Here is a 14,598-nt window from a genome sequence, read left to right on the forward strand (position 1 = left end):
GCGGGCTGCAGTGCAGGGGGCTTCTGTGCCTCTATGATAAACAGGCAAGGGACAAGGCCAAACGCATCATAGAGGACCCCACACACAATCTTGCCCAATGTTTTCAGCTGCTGCCCTCTGGAAGGAGATTGTTCAGTAAGGGTAGGAGCAAGGCAAGTTTCATCACATCAGCCATCGGGCTGCTGAACAGTGGGACATAGGACAGATGCAGGCCCAATACATGGTCGGATAATAGGCTGCAGAGACTGAATATGTGGAAATGTAAATGTGTGACTTGTGTACTAACTTTCCAGTTTTCCGTACTGCATGTAATATATTGTATTGTGTTTGGTATTTGTATGTTGACATCACAGAAGGATTTTCCATGTAAATGGACAATAAAGTACATTTTATCGTATGCAGTATATCAACATCATATCATGCATCCAGAATACCTAGTTGTTCAGAACTCTCAAACCTGCCTCCAGCATAGTGAGAACATCCTCCCCAACTATAGTTATTTATTCTCCATTCAAGTAACACACTGTTGTCTCCATAGAAATGTGTAGCCTTGGCAAACACCTTTGTGTACATCACAGTCTTTCAACAGAGGACCTACCTCTTCAAGGACATCAGCTAGCTTGCTTAGAATCTCCTCCGGAAGTTCATGAAACGTTGGAACGCTGCAGGAAGAAAATAGACAGAAAGTCAGTGTAGAAGGAAGAATAGAGATTCACAATGTCTTGGATATTACAGGGTGTTGACGCTAATAGACACATTGATCTGAATGTAATGATGTATCGGCAGCTACAGTCAATAGGTTAACCTGAATAGAGTTTCTGTTCATCACGCTCTCTCAGTTTACATAATTTTGGATAATGTATATTCCAGAAATAAACTTTATATAAATACAGTTGTATTCAATATGTACAGTATATACATGCACACACACAGACTGACTGACGTTGAAAAGGATGTTTGTTCTGTGCGTTTCCTGGCAGTCCTCTGAATCCTATTTGCTCGTTATCGACATGGACTAAAGAAAATGGACCAATGCTTATCAGAGGAGAAAGCAAATAACCCAGGCATCGGAACAAAGGCCTTTATCTCCCGATATCATCTCTCTGTTTCTCCATCTTCCCCTCCCTCTCATTTCCCATGCTTTATTACAGTAATCTGAACCATCTCGCCTCAGCACAGACTCATGGTGCTGAATTTCCTCCATGGACCCCGGCCAGAAAATGGCTGGTCAGATGGTTCATTACTACGTGACAGAGCCATGAAACAGTCAGCGCAAACAAAAAGCATGTGTTATGGATAGTTCTGTATCTAACAACTTAATTGGGTTGTAATAAAATGTTTAATTCTATCATGTTCTTTGCATGTTAGGTTAAAAACTGTTACAGTGGAATAGGATGGTGTGTATGTGAAGATGTACATGCCCATAGCTTAGCCTCCAGTCTTCTTAGATGTGAATGTGAACCGTCTGATCTTGAGTGGTGCTGATTTTCACTCCTCCCGGCCCTTAATTGATAAATTAAGGTAATTTCTTGGATGGATATATGGGTTACCGAGGTGTAATCAATCTCTAATTGAATGGCAATGATGAAAAGCAGCCGACACGCCAGGGCCAGGTTTGCCGATAGTGATGGCACTTAAAGTAACTGCCCAGTGAAAATCTCACTTTTAAAAGTTCATATTCTGTTAACTCAAATCCATATAATGTTATTGACTCGTCCTATACTCATATTTGTAGCCAAAGCAACAACAAAAAAACACACAAATTTGTTTCTCAAACAGTCTGTTTCAAAAATGCTTGCTATTTCCTCATAGAACATGATGTCATCTCCCTGAGGAGGATGGGCTGGCCTATCAGCGGTCTAAAGAAGGATGGGCTGGCCATTTTTTATGACCGATATACGCCCACACCATTCTGTAGTTGGGGTACGCCCACACCATTCCAACACAGAGAAGCTGTTTTTTAACATACGTAAAGCTGCAATATGTAACTTTTTGGGCGACCTGATCAAATTCACATAGAAATGTGAGTTATAGATCTGTCATTCTCATTGAAAGCAAGTCTAAGAAGCGGTAGATCTGTTCTATTGGTGCTATTACTATGCTTCCCGCTCAAGTTTAGTTTTTACGTCTTTAACTTTCATTTTGTACACCAGCTTCAAACAGCTGAAAATACAATATTTTGGGTTATGGAAAATATATTTCACAGCAGTTTAGATGCTAAAATGATTCTCCACACTGTACTTGCTTGTTTTGTCACATAAACTGAAATTAGGTGAACTATTAGAATTTTAGAAACCAGGAAATGGCAGAGCAATTTCTGCATAGTGCACCTTTAATATTATTCTTTTTTGAAGGAAAACTATTTCACTCATATTGTAAGTAATTACAGGTCATATTTCATAGAAATCTGGAAACACTGGGCAATTACTTTAAGCTTATGAGTGTTAACAATGCAAATTCCCAAAACACCAACCATTGAGAACGTTTGGTAATTGCGTCATTGGAGAATGGGTCGATACTGATAGGATCAAAAGAAAGGCAGCGCTGTTCTCTGACCTTACCTTTATATTAGAATTATTCCACAAAACTGCCGACGGATCAGCTCCTAGAGAGATAGCATTTATCACCTGTATGGCTACAAATATTGAGGCGGCTTGGCACATCATTGCACACATGTTGTTACACATAATGAAATACTTTGAGGCAAAAATTATAGAAAGTAGCCCACAATTGACAAAATGTAATTTAATTGATTGAACATGAAATTAATTTCAATATGATTTAACTATATAGGCCTATTTCACTAAGCACGGACCAAAGCAGATATCTTTTGGACGTCTTTTTTTGGTCCTGTCCGGACCGGCTGTCTTTTTTTTTATGTGGTCTGGATCAGCCTTGATTTCAACATCCACGGACATAGATTTTTAGATTTTTTAGATTTTTAGTCCGATCAAATTTTGTTCGAATTTGTACCTTTTGAGGGACGGAGCTCATTAGAATAATACCCAGCATATTTTGCAAATGTTTGTTTTTTCAAATTTACATTTTGGTCTTTCAGCAGACACTCTTATCCAGAGAGACTTACAGTCAGTGCATTGAACTAAGTTAGATCAACAACAACATATCAAGGTAATAGCAAGAAAAAAGGTATATGCAACTGTTACTGAGAATGTTATTGTAGTTGAAGTGGTCTGTTGGTTTATCTTGTTGATTAGTGTCACACCCTGATCTGTTTCACCTGTCTTGTGATTGTCATCACCTCCCACCAGGTGTCTTTTACTTTCCCCATTATCCCCTGTGTATTTATACCTGCGTTTTCTGTTTGTCTGTTGCCAGTTCGTCTTATTTTGTCAGGTCTTACCAGCATGTTTCCTGTTTCTCCTGTTCCCAAGTTTTTGTTTTCTAGTCTTCCCGGTTCTGACATTTCTGCCTGTCCTGAGCCTGTCTGCCATTCTGTCCCTGATTGACTCTGCCTTGGATTACGAACCATTGCTTGCCCTCGACCTGCCCTTTGCCTGCTCCTTTGTTATAATAAATATTCTGAGAACCAAACTGTCCACCTCTTGTGTCTGCATCTGGGTCATATCCTGAGTCATGATAATTGGACTACTTTGAATATCATTGCTGCTAGTTTTAAAAGCTTTTGAAAAAGCTAACATAAGTTGCTTGTGTGACAGATGGGAGTAATAATACATAGCATATGCTGCAATCTTCAGTTGGCTCCTCTTTCCTATATTAAATGGATAAAAAATATATTAATGCTTAATTGAGAATGTATGTGCGGTTGAAATTTGGCCATAGAATCAATTACCAAAAAAATACATATATTTTTAACATCTGTAAATTATGTCTTTTCAACTTTAATTCAGAACTGAAAATGAACCTGATTTCAACGTCCAGAAAATATCTATTTTATACCTATTTTGCTTACCGGGATGTTGCCTATACTGAATTTATATTTAAATGCAGTGATCTCAGGTATAACTCGAAACATATTTTTATCCTTTGTTTATTTGTAACAATTATAAACACATTGCAAACATTGTTCTGATGTTTCAGAGAGACTGATACACATGTTGATATTAAGTTTAGCAGAGATCGTCTGTGTGTTAAGTGATGTGGAAGGGGAAAAAATTATCTGACGACTCATTTAGCTGTTCTATGAGTCAGTCGTTAAAGATATGCTCTGGAACTTTGGCGACTACTAAGAATTTTTAAAACCTCCCACTTTGGGCTGGATATGACAATGTGTAGGTCATACATGCATATAATCTATTAGCAGAATTACTGTCTTACCTCAAATAGTCACGAAATCCCTAGTTTGAAAGCAACTGTTTTTCTGGAAGCTGTGCCGGGCCAGCCCCCTTGCAATTTGAGTTCTAGCCAATGAGCTTCAGCCCCTTACCATTTGAGTGACAGTTAGCAAGATGCATACACATCAGAGTGAGAGAGAGAGCAATGTCGTGGTGCACATACTGTATGTGACTTATAGATGTCGGATCTTAATTTGATAACTTTTTGTTGCTGAGAATTTTGCTGTACAGCAGGAAATGCAAACTTGTAATGTATTCAAGGGTTACAAAAAGGCTTCTAAAGTCTGTAATTTCCACTTTAAAAGGTCAGACTTGATTTGCACTAACAAAAGAAGTATAACCTCCCCCCCCCAAAATGTCTATTAATTATAATCCATATAATAATTTCACATTTCCTGTTGCTGGAGGATTGTTTTCCTGCTGCTGGAGGATTATTTTCCTGCTGTAGCAAACTGGCCCAAATTAAGATCCTACATCTGTAGTATGCTATTTTCGGGGACAGAAATAATCTCTTTAAATTATGAACGCTTTCAGGTGCAACTTTAGTAACAATGGTTTTGGGAAACAGCTCAGACATTTAATGATGCTCCTACAAAGGATTTCATGTTGAACTTAGCCTTAAGATGCTTTTGGGAAACCAGGCCCAGAGCTACACATCACCGCAGTCTATCTAAAAAAACTTTAACATGATCAATCATTTCACATTCTTAGCTATCTCAACTCTTATAGCTGTAGGCGCCTGGACTATCTAAAAGCTGTTCCTGGTGAGATAGGGGATCAGCAATAGCTCTCTTGCCATCCAAGTGACACTTTGCAGGCAACACAGCTCATGAAAGCAGGGGGATTGGCTAGGGTCTCGGTTTCTCCTAAGCTCCAGAGTGTAATTAAACAGAGCTAAGAAAAATACCTTCCAGATAACACACACAGAGACACACACACACACACACACACACACACTCCCCCTCTTTCTATCCCTCTCCTAGCAGAAGTTTTAAATTAATATCCCTCTTTTATTTCCAGGGAGGACGAATGTCTAATTTCATAGCAGATAAAAAAAATGCATAAAGGTTGACTCATGACTGCTCTTTAATAATATTTTATTAGCTGAACTGTCTACAAGCAGAGCTTGTTGGGATCTAAAATCCATAGAGTGAACTACAACAATTACAAAATCACTTGCCCTCCCGGGGTATAAAGATCAATAACATAGCAAGCTAACTTCAACAATAATTACAAGAAAAGTAGGAAGTCCGTAATAAAGAACCAGCTGTAAGTTTAACTCTCATTTTGAACCAAGAAATATGGATTTGTATCTGAACATGTATGAAAGTTAGCTTGTTGACCTATCAATCCTGCTTTCAGAAATATCTGCTTCAAACACACACCTGCCCTACCTGCCATGATACACGGTCCACTCAGTCTCAGTCTCAAAAATGACTTTAGATTGAGAACAAAATATACCTCCAAACTACTTTATCTGGTCAGAAAGGTATCTCTGGTACAGTACACTACAGTATATCTCCATTATGATGGCAGTATAGAAAGAGCTGAGGAGGCTCTCTACCTTCCTTGGCTGCCCTTGCAATGTCACCTATTGAGGGCATCTCCTTTTACAGTGAAAGGCTGACTGTTTTCCTGCTTTCACTTTCACCTGGCTGCCACTAGAACTCAGACAGGAGCGAGTGAGAGAGAATACTGTGTGATTCATGAAGCCTTTGTTCTGAGTAAATAAAATCTGTAAACCTCTGAGTGGTAGTGGGCCCTGCAGGGTATTTCTGAGAACCTCTCAATGGATTAAAAATATTTATGCAATAACACATTTGAACTACGGGAAACAGATTAACTCCTCATGAATAAAACACATCGAAAGGAAATGTGATGTCATTCCATTTTCATAAAATATCAAATCAAAAGCAGAGCGAAAGAAAGAAAGAAAGATGTCAGATAGTAAAAGACAGAACAGGGGGACAATCAGAGGGACAGACAGAGGAACAGACAGAGGGACATAGAGGGAAAGCGGTGAAGGCAGTACACTTCCAAGGCATCTCATACCTCCTGTATGATGTATATAACACTCTCTTCTCCCTCCATCTTTTGAAGAGGACTTGTTTTATTCCACGCTGTGTGTGGGTGCAACAGTATAATTCTATCTGCCTTTAATATGATAATAGGCTTCCCCATATTCAGCTCCTTTCCTCTGCAAACTCTATGCTAATGTCAACAACAGATGGAGAGAAGAAAGAGAGCAGGAAGAAGGGATGTCTATTTTTTCCGGTACGGTGGGTGCTTACTTACTTTGCGTGGGATTTCAATGGTAAATCACTACAATATAGCCAACCCTTGTACTGTAGTAGTATCTAGAAGCATAGTCTTTCTGTTCCTCACCTTTTTAAAAACTCCATGTATTCAGTGTGCTTGATTAGGCCCGTCCTCATCATAATAGTCTGAAAGCATTGTCGGTCGATGGCCCATAACTTCACATTGGTGAGAGCTGGAGAGGGAGAAGAGAGGAGTGATTAGAATAGCCAGGGAGAAAGATGGATAGCAGGGCATTTTCACAATACAATGAGTTATAATTATTAACCAGGTATCTACTTGGACAACATGGGTGAGTTTTGGAGAGATGAGGAGAGAAAGAGAATCTACTGTCAGACCCTTAACCAGCCCAGGCTATCCCCTAAGAACCCCACAGCAGAAAGGCTCCATAGTATAACTGGAGAATCATTAGCATGACGTTCATCAATGATGAATGGATCCATTCCAATGTATCCAATTCTGTTAAAGGTCCCAAAAGCACAAACATCCCTGGGTCGCTCATCTTTTAAGTTTGCTGCAGGTAATGACTGGAACGAGCTGCAACAAACACTCAACCTGGACAGTTTTATCTCAATCTCTTCATTCAAAGACTCAATCATGGACACTCTTACTGACAGTTGTGGCTGCTTTGCGTGATGTATTGTTGTCTCTATCTTCTTGCCCTTTGTGCTGTTGTCTGTGCCCAATAATGTTTGTACCATCTTTTGTGATGCTACCATGTTGTGTTGCTACCATGCTACGTTGTCATGTGTTGCTGCCTTGCTATGCTGTTGTCTTAGGTCTCTCTTTATGTAGTGATATGTTGTCTCTTTGTCGAGATGTATGTTTTGTCCTATATTTTTTATTATTATTTTTTTAATTATTTTTAATCCCAGCCCCCGTCCCCGCAGGAGGCCTTTTGCCTTTTGGTAGGCCATCATTGTAAATAAGTATTTGCTGACTTGCCTAGTTAAATAAAGGTTCAATAAAATGTAAAACCTTTTTTGGGGCTGAGCTTGTCCGTGCATGTTTATCTGTTTTTTTCTTTATTTGTTTGTTTTGGTTAAGACAGGTCTCCTTGGTTGTCTGTGACACTGTGACACTGAATCATCCACGCCTAATCTCATACAGTAGGTTTTCAAACACACACACACACACACACACACACACACACACACACACACACACGAGAACGAACCACAAATTCATGGACAAACATACACTTGTGGGCAGGCAAGATAACAGACACATAAACCCACCCATGAGCACACCCACACACCTCCCAGGAGCAAAACTTGAGCCCAGTGTTAGCTGTGTATTCTAACACAGGAGAGCACAGGAGAGATTTCGTCATTAGACATTCAGGCTCTTTTAAGTCCCAGTTAGAGTATTTATATTAACAGTCTGAAACTGTCTGCAGCCCTTGTACCAATTAATGAGGAAGGAGACCGCAACAAACACTGCATCCTTCTTTCAGCACTAAATAACTAAAACACTGAGGCTGGGTCCCATTCCAAAAACCTACTTCTCTTGGGCCTGGATAACTCACACACATGGAGCTGAAACACTGGTTAAATGGACGCAATATAGCAGATAGAGATTTCACAGCCAAGCAAAAGAGCTTAGTAAAATGACATCGTCACAATATTGCTTTCAGCTTTCCAGTGCTATCAGGCTGTCTAGTGCATGAAATCAAAGGCAGATGAAACCCACTGGGCAAAGACATCAATTCAATGTCTATTACACGTTGGTTCAACGTAATTTAATTTAAATTATTGATTCAACCAGTGTGTGCCCAGTGAGAAGGGTGCATGTTTTTGTAAAGGGATCCAACCTATGATTGCTAGGTTAGAGACTGCCATTCCAGACCTCTAAGACCCAAGCCTCAGGGAAGAGGCCTAGAAAAGCTTTTGGAGTAACACTCCTGTTAGGCCCTAAAGCAAAAACCATTAAAGAGGAGAGACGTGGTGGTATAAACACAGACCCAACAGAGTGCTACGTCGGTAAGTGGACAATTCACAGGTTATGGGGAAATCAGATATTGAGAGGCCTGGAGGGCATTGCAGTGAGGTAAAAAGTGAGTTATTTGGAGACTTTACTAAATTGCAGTGAGACTTAGGGAGCTAGTTAGCCTGCAGTGTGTGTAGATTCATGTCTTAATGCTTGTGAGCCGTTGGCCATTAGCTTGACAGCTTAACACATGGGCAAATTAAAGCCACTCCAGGCCCTGGGTAGACAAACAGGCAGGGAAGGAGGTGGAATGGTAAGGGGCTTGAGAAGTGTGGGAGTCTGGTAGTGAGGGAATTATATTGAAGTGGACTGAGAATACATGCATGATGCATACTGCATATGAAGTACCCCACATAAATCAGCACACACATAAACGTGTGTTGATCTCTAAGTACACAGACACACACACACACACACACACACACACACAGTCACACACACACACCTGGGATATCATAATCCCTTATAGAAATTGGAACAACACTTTTGCTAACACAAAAAAAGGTGTGATCATGTCTGCTACTGTCTTCATCGTACAAAGGACAAGTCACATCAGTATTTATGTTCCCACAGCAGACCGAGTATGATCTCACCTCAATTTGGTGTCATTAACAGTCTCTGCTTCTACCTTGTCCTTGACAGAAAAGCTCTGCCTGTCTGTCCAATACTTGCACTTCCAAAATCCTTCCACTCGCCCATACATTTCTTCTCCACTTCCCTTTTCCAAAAGCGGTAGTAGATTAGCCCTGATAGTCTGTAGTTGTTTCCCCTCCCCCTTCTTGAACTGTCCCACTAGCTCTTGGGTAGGTCCTTGTTATTATCCTAGCAGGTAAAAGTGCAGTGATGCAACCATCACTCAAAAGCACCTGTTCAAAGGACATCTGTGAGTCATATAAGACTATCTAACATTATCTGTCTCACACCCATATTTTTTGTTCAATGGAATTGTGTCACATAAAAAGGGTGTTGGCAGTGATGGTCATTGCTTCAGGAGCCTTTGTGCTCCAACTATTAACAACGAGAAACACTGACATATCAATCACGGTAAAAACCCATGAAATTCCCATCAGTTGGAAGAGGCTCTCCTGCCCAAGTGTGATGGGCTCTCCTGGCCCTGCCATTACTATGCAGCCCTCCTCTCCCGTCCAGCCAACACTAATATTTAAAGCTATTGATCGATTGAGCTGTTGATTGTGATCACCTCAGTCTGTGAGTAATCAAGGATCAGTTGATTTGCCTCGTGTCACTCAGCGAGAGAAAGGCTTTGTTAAATCCCTTGTACAGCAGCTAAGTCCAGAGCTCTGCTTGTCAGGGGCTGGAGAGAATATATCACAGAGCAAAAGAGAAAGGATTGAACAAGTTACTACACCTAAAGTCACCAGAAAAAAAGTATTTGAATATCTTTACTTCTGAATGTATGTCACAACATAACATTTTCAGGTGGGGCTAGGGCTGTTGCGGTGACCGTATTAACGCCACACCAGCAGTTATGAATTGAGTCACAGTAATCTCCTCTTATGCACTCTGGACATGCATTGGTGGTGCCCAACTCACCGTTAGGCTTAATTTTTTGATGATCAATTTGAAGAAAGAAATTCAACAACAGGTTGAATCTGAGTGAAAAACATAGTCATTGCGGATGTTTTTTGTAAGCCAAACACAACAAAATGGACGGTACTTTCTAAGGTGATGAATAATTCAAGGTATCTAAGACATTTAATGTAGAACACCCATACGCATATTAGAGTTTACTCATACCAAGCCCGAAAAAAACACTGGTTACCTTATGCTATGCTCCAAACTTTCTATCCATGAGTATATAACATTTTATGAAACTGACCATATTAAATTGTCATTGTAATTGTGCACACATTGATGTCAGACATGTACCTACCCCAGTGCTCTGTTGCTGATGACTGGGATGAATGCAGGAACAGATTTCAGGAGCAGGACAAGACACCCTCTTTGTGACTGATGACTGACATAAGGGCATGTACGTGATAGACCTATCTGACTTATATGATTATGATGGTCATAATGTTTCTTGACAGTGTCATAAAGTGTATTTTCTTAGTCCAAGTAAAGTGACACAGGATGGTCATAATGCTTCATGACAGTGTCATATAGTGTATTTTCTACAAGTTATTCAAACATGACTGTAAATAATTCATTACAACAACAACAAAAAAGGATTTAACTCTAAATCATATTATTATTCAAATGTGTTTTTCCCTGCCAAGAAGTTTCCTTTTGTTTCGTTTGAAACTGCTAAAGAAAGCTGAAAACTAAAACTTCATACCAAATACTTTATGGCAATAGCAAACATTTTCACACACTCAAATACATTACAATCCCATTTTCTCAATGTTTTCATAACATAGCTAAAGCTAGCTCTCAACTTTTAATGTATTGTAGCTAGCTAGCTAACAGTTAGGTACTGTCTAGTTGGTGTTTGTTTAGCTAACATTAGCTACACTAGCACTTAAAATGGTGTTCTGCAAAACAACTAAATACACCCATTCCTTGTTGAGGCAACAACAGTACATCTGATTCACTCTATATATACAGTGCTAATTGTAAAAATGTATTATAGAAGAGGACTATGTATTATATGTAACAAAAACCAATAACAAGAACTAGCTAGCTATGGTAGGCTAGCTAGCGCCTAATGCTGAGCTGGCTAACTTTAATGTTAGCAGTTAGCATGCGACTGTTCGAAACACATTCCATAAAAATGTACTTTCTAAAATAATTATCATTAGAGTGATGCATACGTACTCATGTAAATACAGTTAATACGAGCCATCATTTGTAAAAAAAAATAAAAAATAAAGATGTACTATGCAGAAATTGCTCCGGTTATGTGACCAAACAAGCAAGTATAGTGTAGAGAATCATTGTATCATCTAAACCGCTGTGAAACATATTTTCCATAACCAAAAATATTGTATTTTCGGCTGTTTGAAGCTGGTGTACAAAACTGAAAATAAAAGACGCAAACACAAAAGTTAAGCATGGGAAGCATAGAAATAGTGCACATAGAACAGATCTACCACTTCTTAGACTTGCTGTCAATGAGAACAACAGATCTATGTCACATTTCTATGTGAATTTGGTCAGGTTGCACAAAAAGTTACATATTGCAGCTTTACGAAAATACATTTAATCCGAGACACCGTTTTGTCTCATTGACATACATACTAAGTTAGCTAGCTTCGCTTGGCTACACTCATATGAAGGGGAGAATCGCACTAGTTTTTACTCGGTCAAAACAATTAAATTATACATCAAAATGACAACAAAACTAATCACAGTTTAGATAAACATGTTGTCTCTAGATTTCAAAAACTAAACCATGCTTATAAATGTTACAAACTTGAAAACAGGAGGAATAATAATTTACATTTTTCCTCTGGGCTTCTCATCCTGATTCATTCTTCCAACATACGAGGCCCACACCTGCAGCTAACAGTTATAATGTCTTCCCCTATTGCTAGCGCTAAGTATACATCTAACTATATTAAAGCAAAACAATGTAGAACTACAATAATAATGTTGTGAACAAACAAACTTTGATTCCAAAATACGGAAACTTACAGAATCAATCATGGGACATTTTTTGTTATTGTAAGGGTAATAATATAAGCCATATAGGCCTATCAGCACATTACCATATGCCAGTCATAAGTCCCTAAGAGGGTGTTTTATCATGCTCCTGCATTCATCCCAGTATGAATGAGTATTGGGCTAGGCACATGTTTGATATCAATGTGTGTACAATTACAATGCTAATAAAATTGCCAATTTTAGGAAATGTTATATAATATACTATTTACAAGTAGAATGAAATGGTTTGCCTTGTGTGGTAGGATTTGTGAGCTTTGACACGCCTATGTAGGTGTCATAAGAAAACATAACATGTTGCTATATATGTCACAATACGTGTAAATATATGTCTCATCACAGTGTTGTGACAATGTTATGACAGCTCTTATGACATATTATGCCTTAGTTATGACCGTGTCTTAACTTGTTATGATACTAGGTGTCAAAGAAAGTGTTACCGCTGACACATTACCTCTCTCTCCTTCATTCCTTTCTCAAGCGCGCAGAGATAGGGGCTAGCTGTCAACAGTTTAATTAAATATGTTACATTTAATTTATTTTGGGTAACAGATATATACAACAAAATGTACAATGTGGACCCAGAGGATATCACTTGAAAGTATGAATTAAAATGCTTGATCCAAAGTGGTCCTCGATGGTAAAAACAATAACACATATAATGATTAAAAGGCAAGACCAAATTACAAATAACCATAAATACATTCATTTATATTGACATCCTAAAGTGGCACTATTCACTGCACTTTTCCCTAATCTTAAAAATCAACAATGTTAATTTCACATTAATTAAAACAATCTATTAATTGCACATCATACCTATCCTTGAAATAAATACACCTGACCAACAGTGGGGGGCACAAAGGGCAGTGGAGTGATTTATCTTACTTAGACAACCTTGTCCAAATGAAAACCTTTGCCTGCTTTTTAAATACATTTTTACTTTATTTTGCTTGATCTCCAAGGGGAGGCTATTCCATAGACAAATGCCTGTATAGACAAATGTGCTCCTTGCAGTATTGTTTAATCTTGGGATTTTACAAGACATAACACTAGCTCTGGTATTGTAACTTTGTTGGTTATAGACCATATCAATGTGGTTTTTCATATAACCTGGGGCACGATCATTTAAGATGTCAAACATAGGATTAAGTTTAAGTTGGTCCACTCTGGACTCCAAAGGCAACAAGCCCACCTCCCGGAACTCCTGTATTCCTATGTGGGTCCTAGGGGGGACATTCAGCATATACCTGATAACATTATTTTGTATGACCTGCATTCTCTTTTTCAGCTTTTTTGATAACCCACTATACCAAGCAGAGCAGGCATAATCAAAATTACACTGATTCACGGTTGAGACAAGCAGTTTCTTAACTTTGATGTTAAAATATCTAGTATTACGACATAAAAGTGTCAACTTGTTTGCCATTTTAGAACAAATTTTAGCAGCAATCAGCTCTCCAGAAAGAGATGAATCTAGGGACACACCAAGATAAATTAAACATGTTTTAGATTCAATCTCCTTGCCTGCACAGTTTACCTTTATCTTGTCAGCCCTAAGGAATCTATGTTTTGTTCCAAACAAAATCGATTCAGTTGTAGTGACAATTTGTTGTCAGTCAACCAATCTCTAACAAAATGTAATTCCTTACTCTGGGTCTCCTCTATGTAAACTGTATCCTTCCCTGATACCAGTATGGCTGAATCATCAGCATAAAGAAGGAGTTGCACTTTACTATATCTGGCATATCATTAACGTATATAAGTTGATCTTGGCAGTACTCCACATTATATTTCTTTGGCCTCTGACAGAACATCACCAACATTACATACTTGTGTTCTGTTTGTCAGATAAGACCTAAACCAATTCAATGCTACATCATTAAGACCCAAAAATGTCAGTTTCATCAGGAGAATATCATGGTCCACAGTGTCAAAAGCTTTCTGCAAGTCTAACATGACCATACCTGTATAGTTCCCCTTCTCACTTCCCTGCTCAATTTGGTCAAAAAGGTGGATAAGGCAAGTATCAGTGGAATTAGCTGTTCTAAAGCCAGATTGGAGTTCATAAAGAAGAAGTTTGAGCTCGAGAAGATATTGCTCAAGTTGATTAAAAACTTTGTTCACACCCTCTTTAAGGGTTTATCCGAGCTAACTTGCTAGCTACTTCCAGACACAAATAAGAGAACAGCTTACTGAACATCACTCGCCTTAGCAGAGCTGGTTAGGTTATTATGTTATCCAGAGCGTTGGTGACTGCAACTGTACTGTCAGATTGTCCGTTCGTAAATTCAGAGTGTTTCGCACTCAGAGCGCTCAGAGCGCACACTGGACGCTCTGGCTGATGAGTAGGGTT

General features: G+C 38.9%; 1 protein-coding gene across 3 annotated transcripts in view; it reads right to left on the bottom strand.

Annotated features, from left to right (window-relative positions):
• The window catches only part of LOC106607187 (cGMP-dependent protein kinase 1), a 193,902-nt gene that overhangs the window by 38,237 nt on the left and 141,067 nt on the right, over nucleotides 1-14,598 (bottom strand). For all 3 annotated transcript variants that reach the window (XM_014203919.3, XM_014203895.3, XM_014203887.3), the window contains exons 4-5: nucleotides 6,699-6,804; nucleotides 599-662 (exon numbers count right to left, since the gene is read on the bottom strand). In XM_014203919.3, the coding sequence (XP_014059394.2) occupies nucleotides 599-662; nucleotides 6,699-6,804 (170 nt within the window). The remainder of the gene's footprint in view (nucleotides 1-598; nucleotides 663-6,698; nucleotides 6,805-14,598) is intronic.

The sequence above is a fragment of the Salmo salar genome, chromosome 01 (genome assembly GCF_965601325.2).
Source record: "Salmo salar chromosome 01, fSalSal1, whole genome shotgun sequence".
NCBI classification, from domain to species: Eukaryota; Metazoa; Chordata; class Actinopteri; order Salmoniformes; family Salmonidae; genus Salmo; species Salmo salar.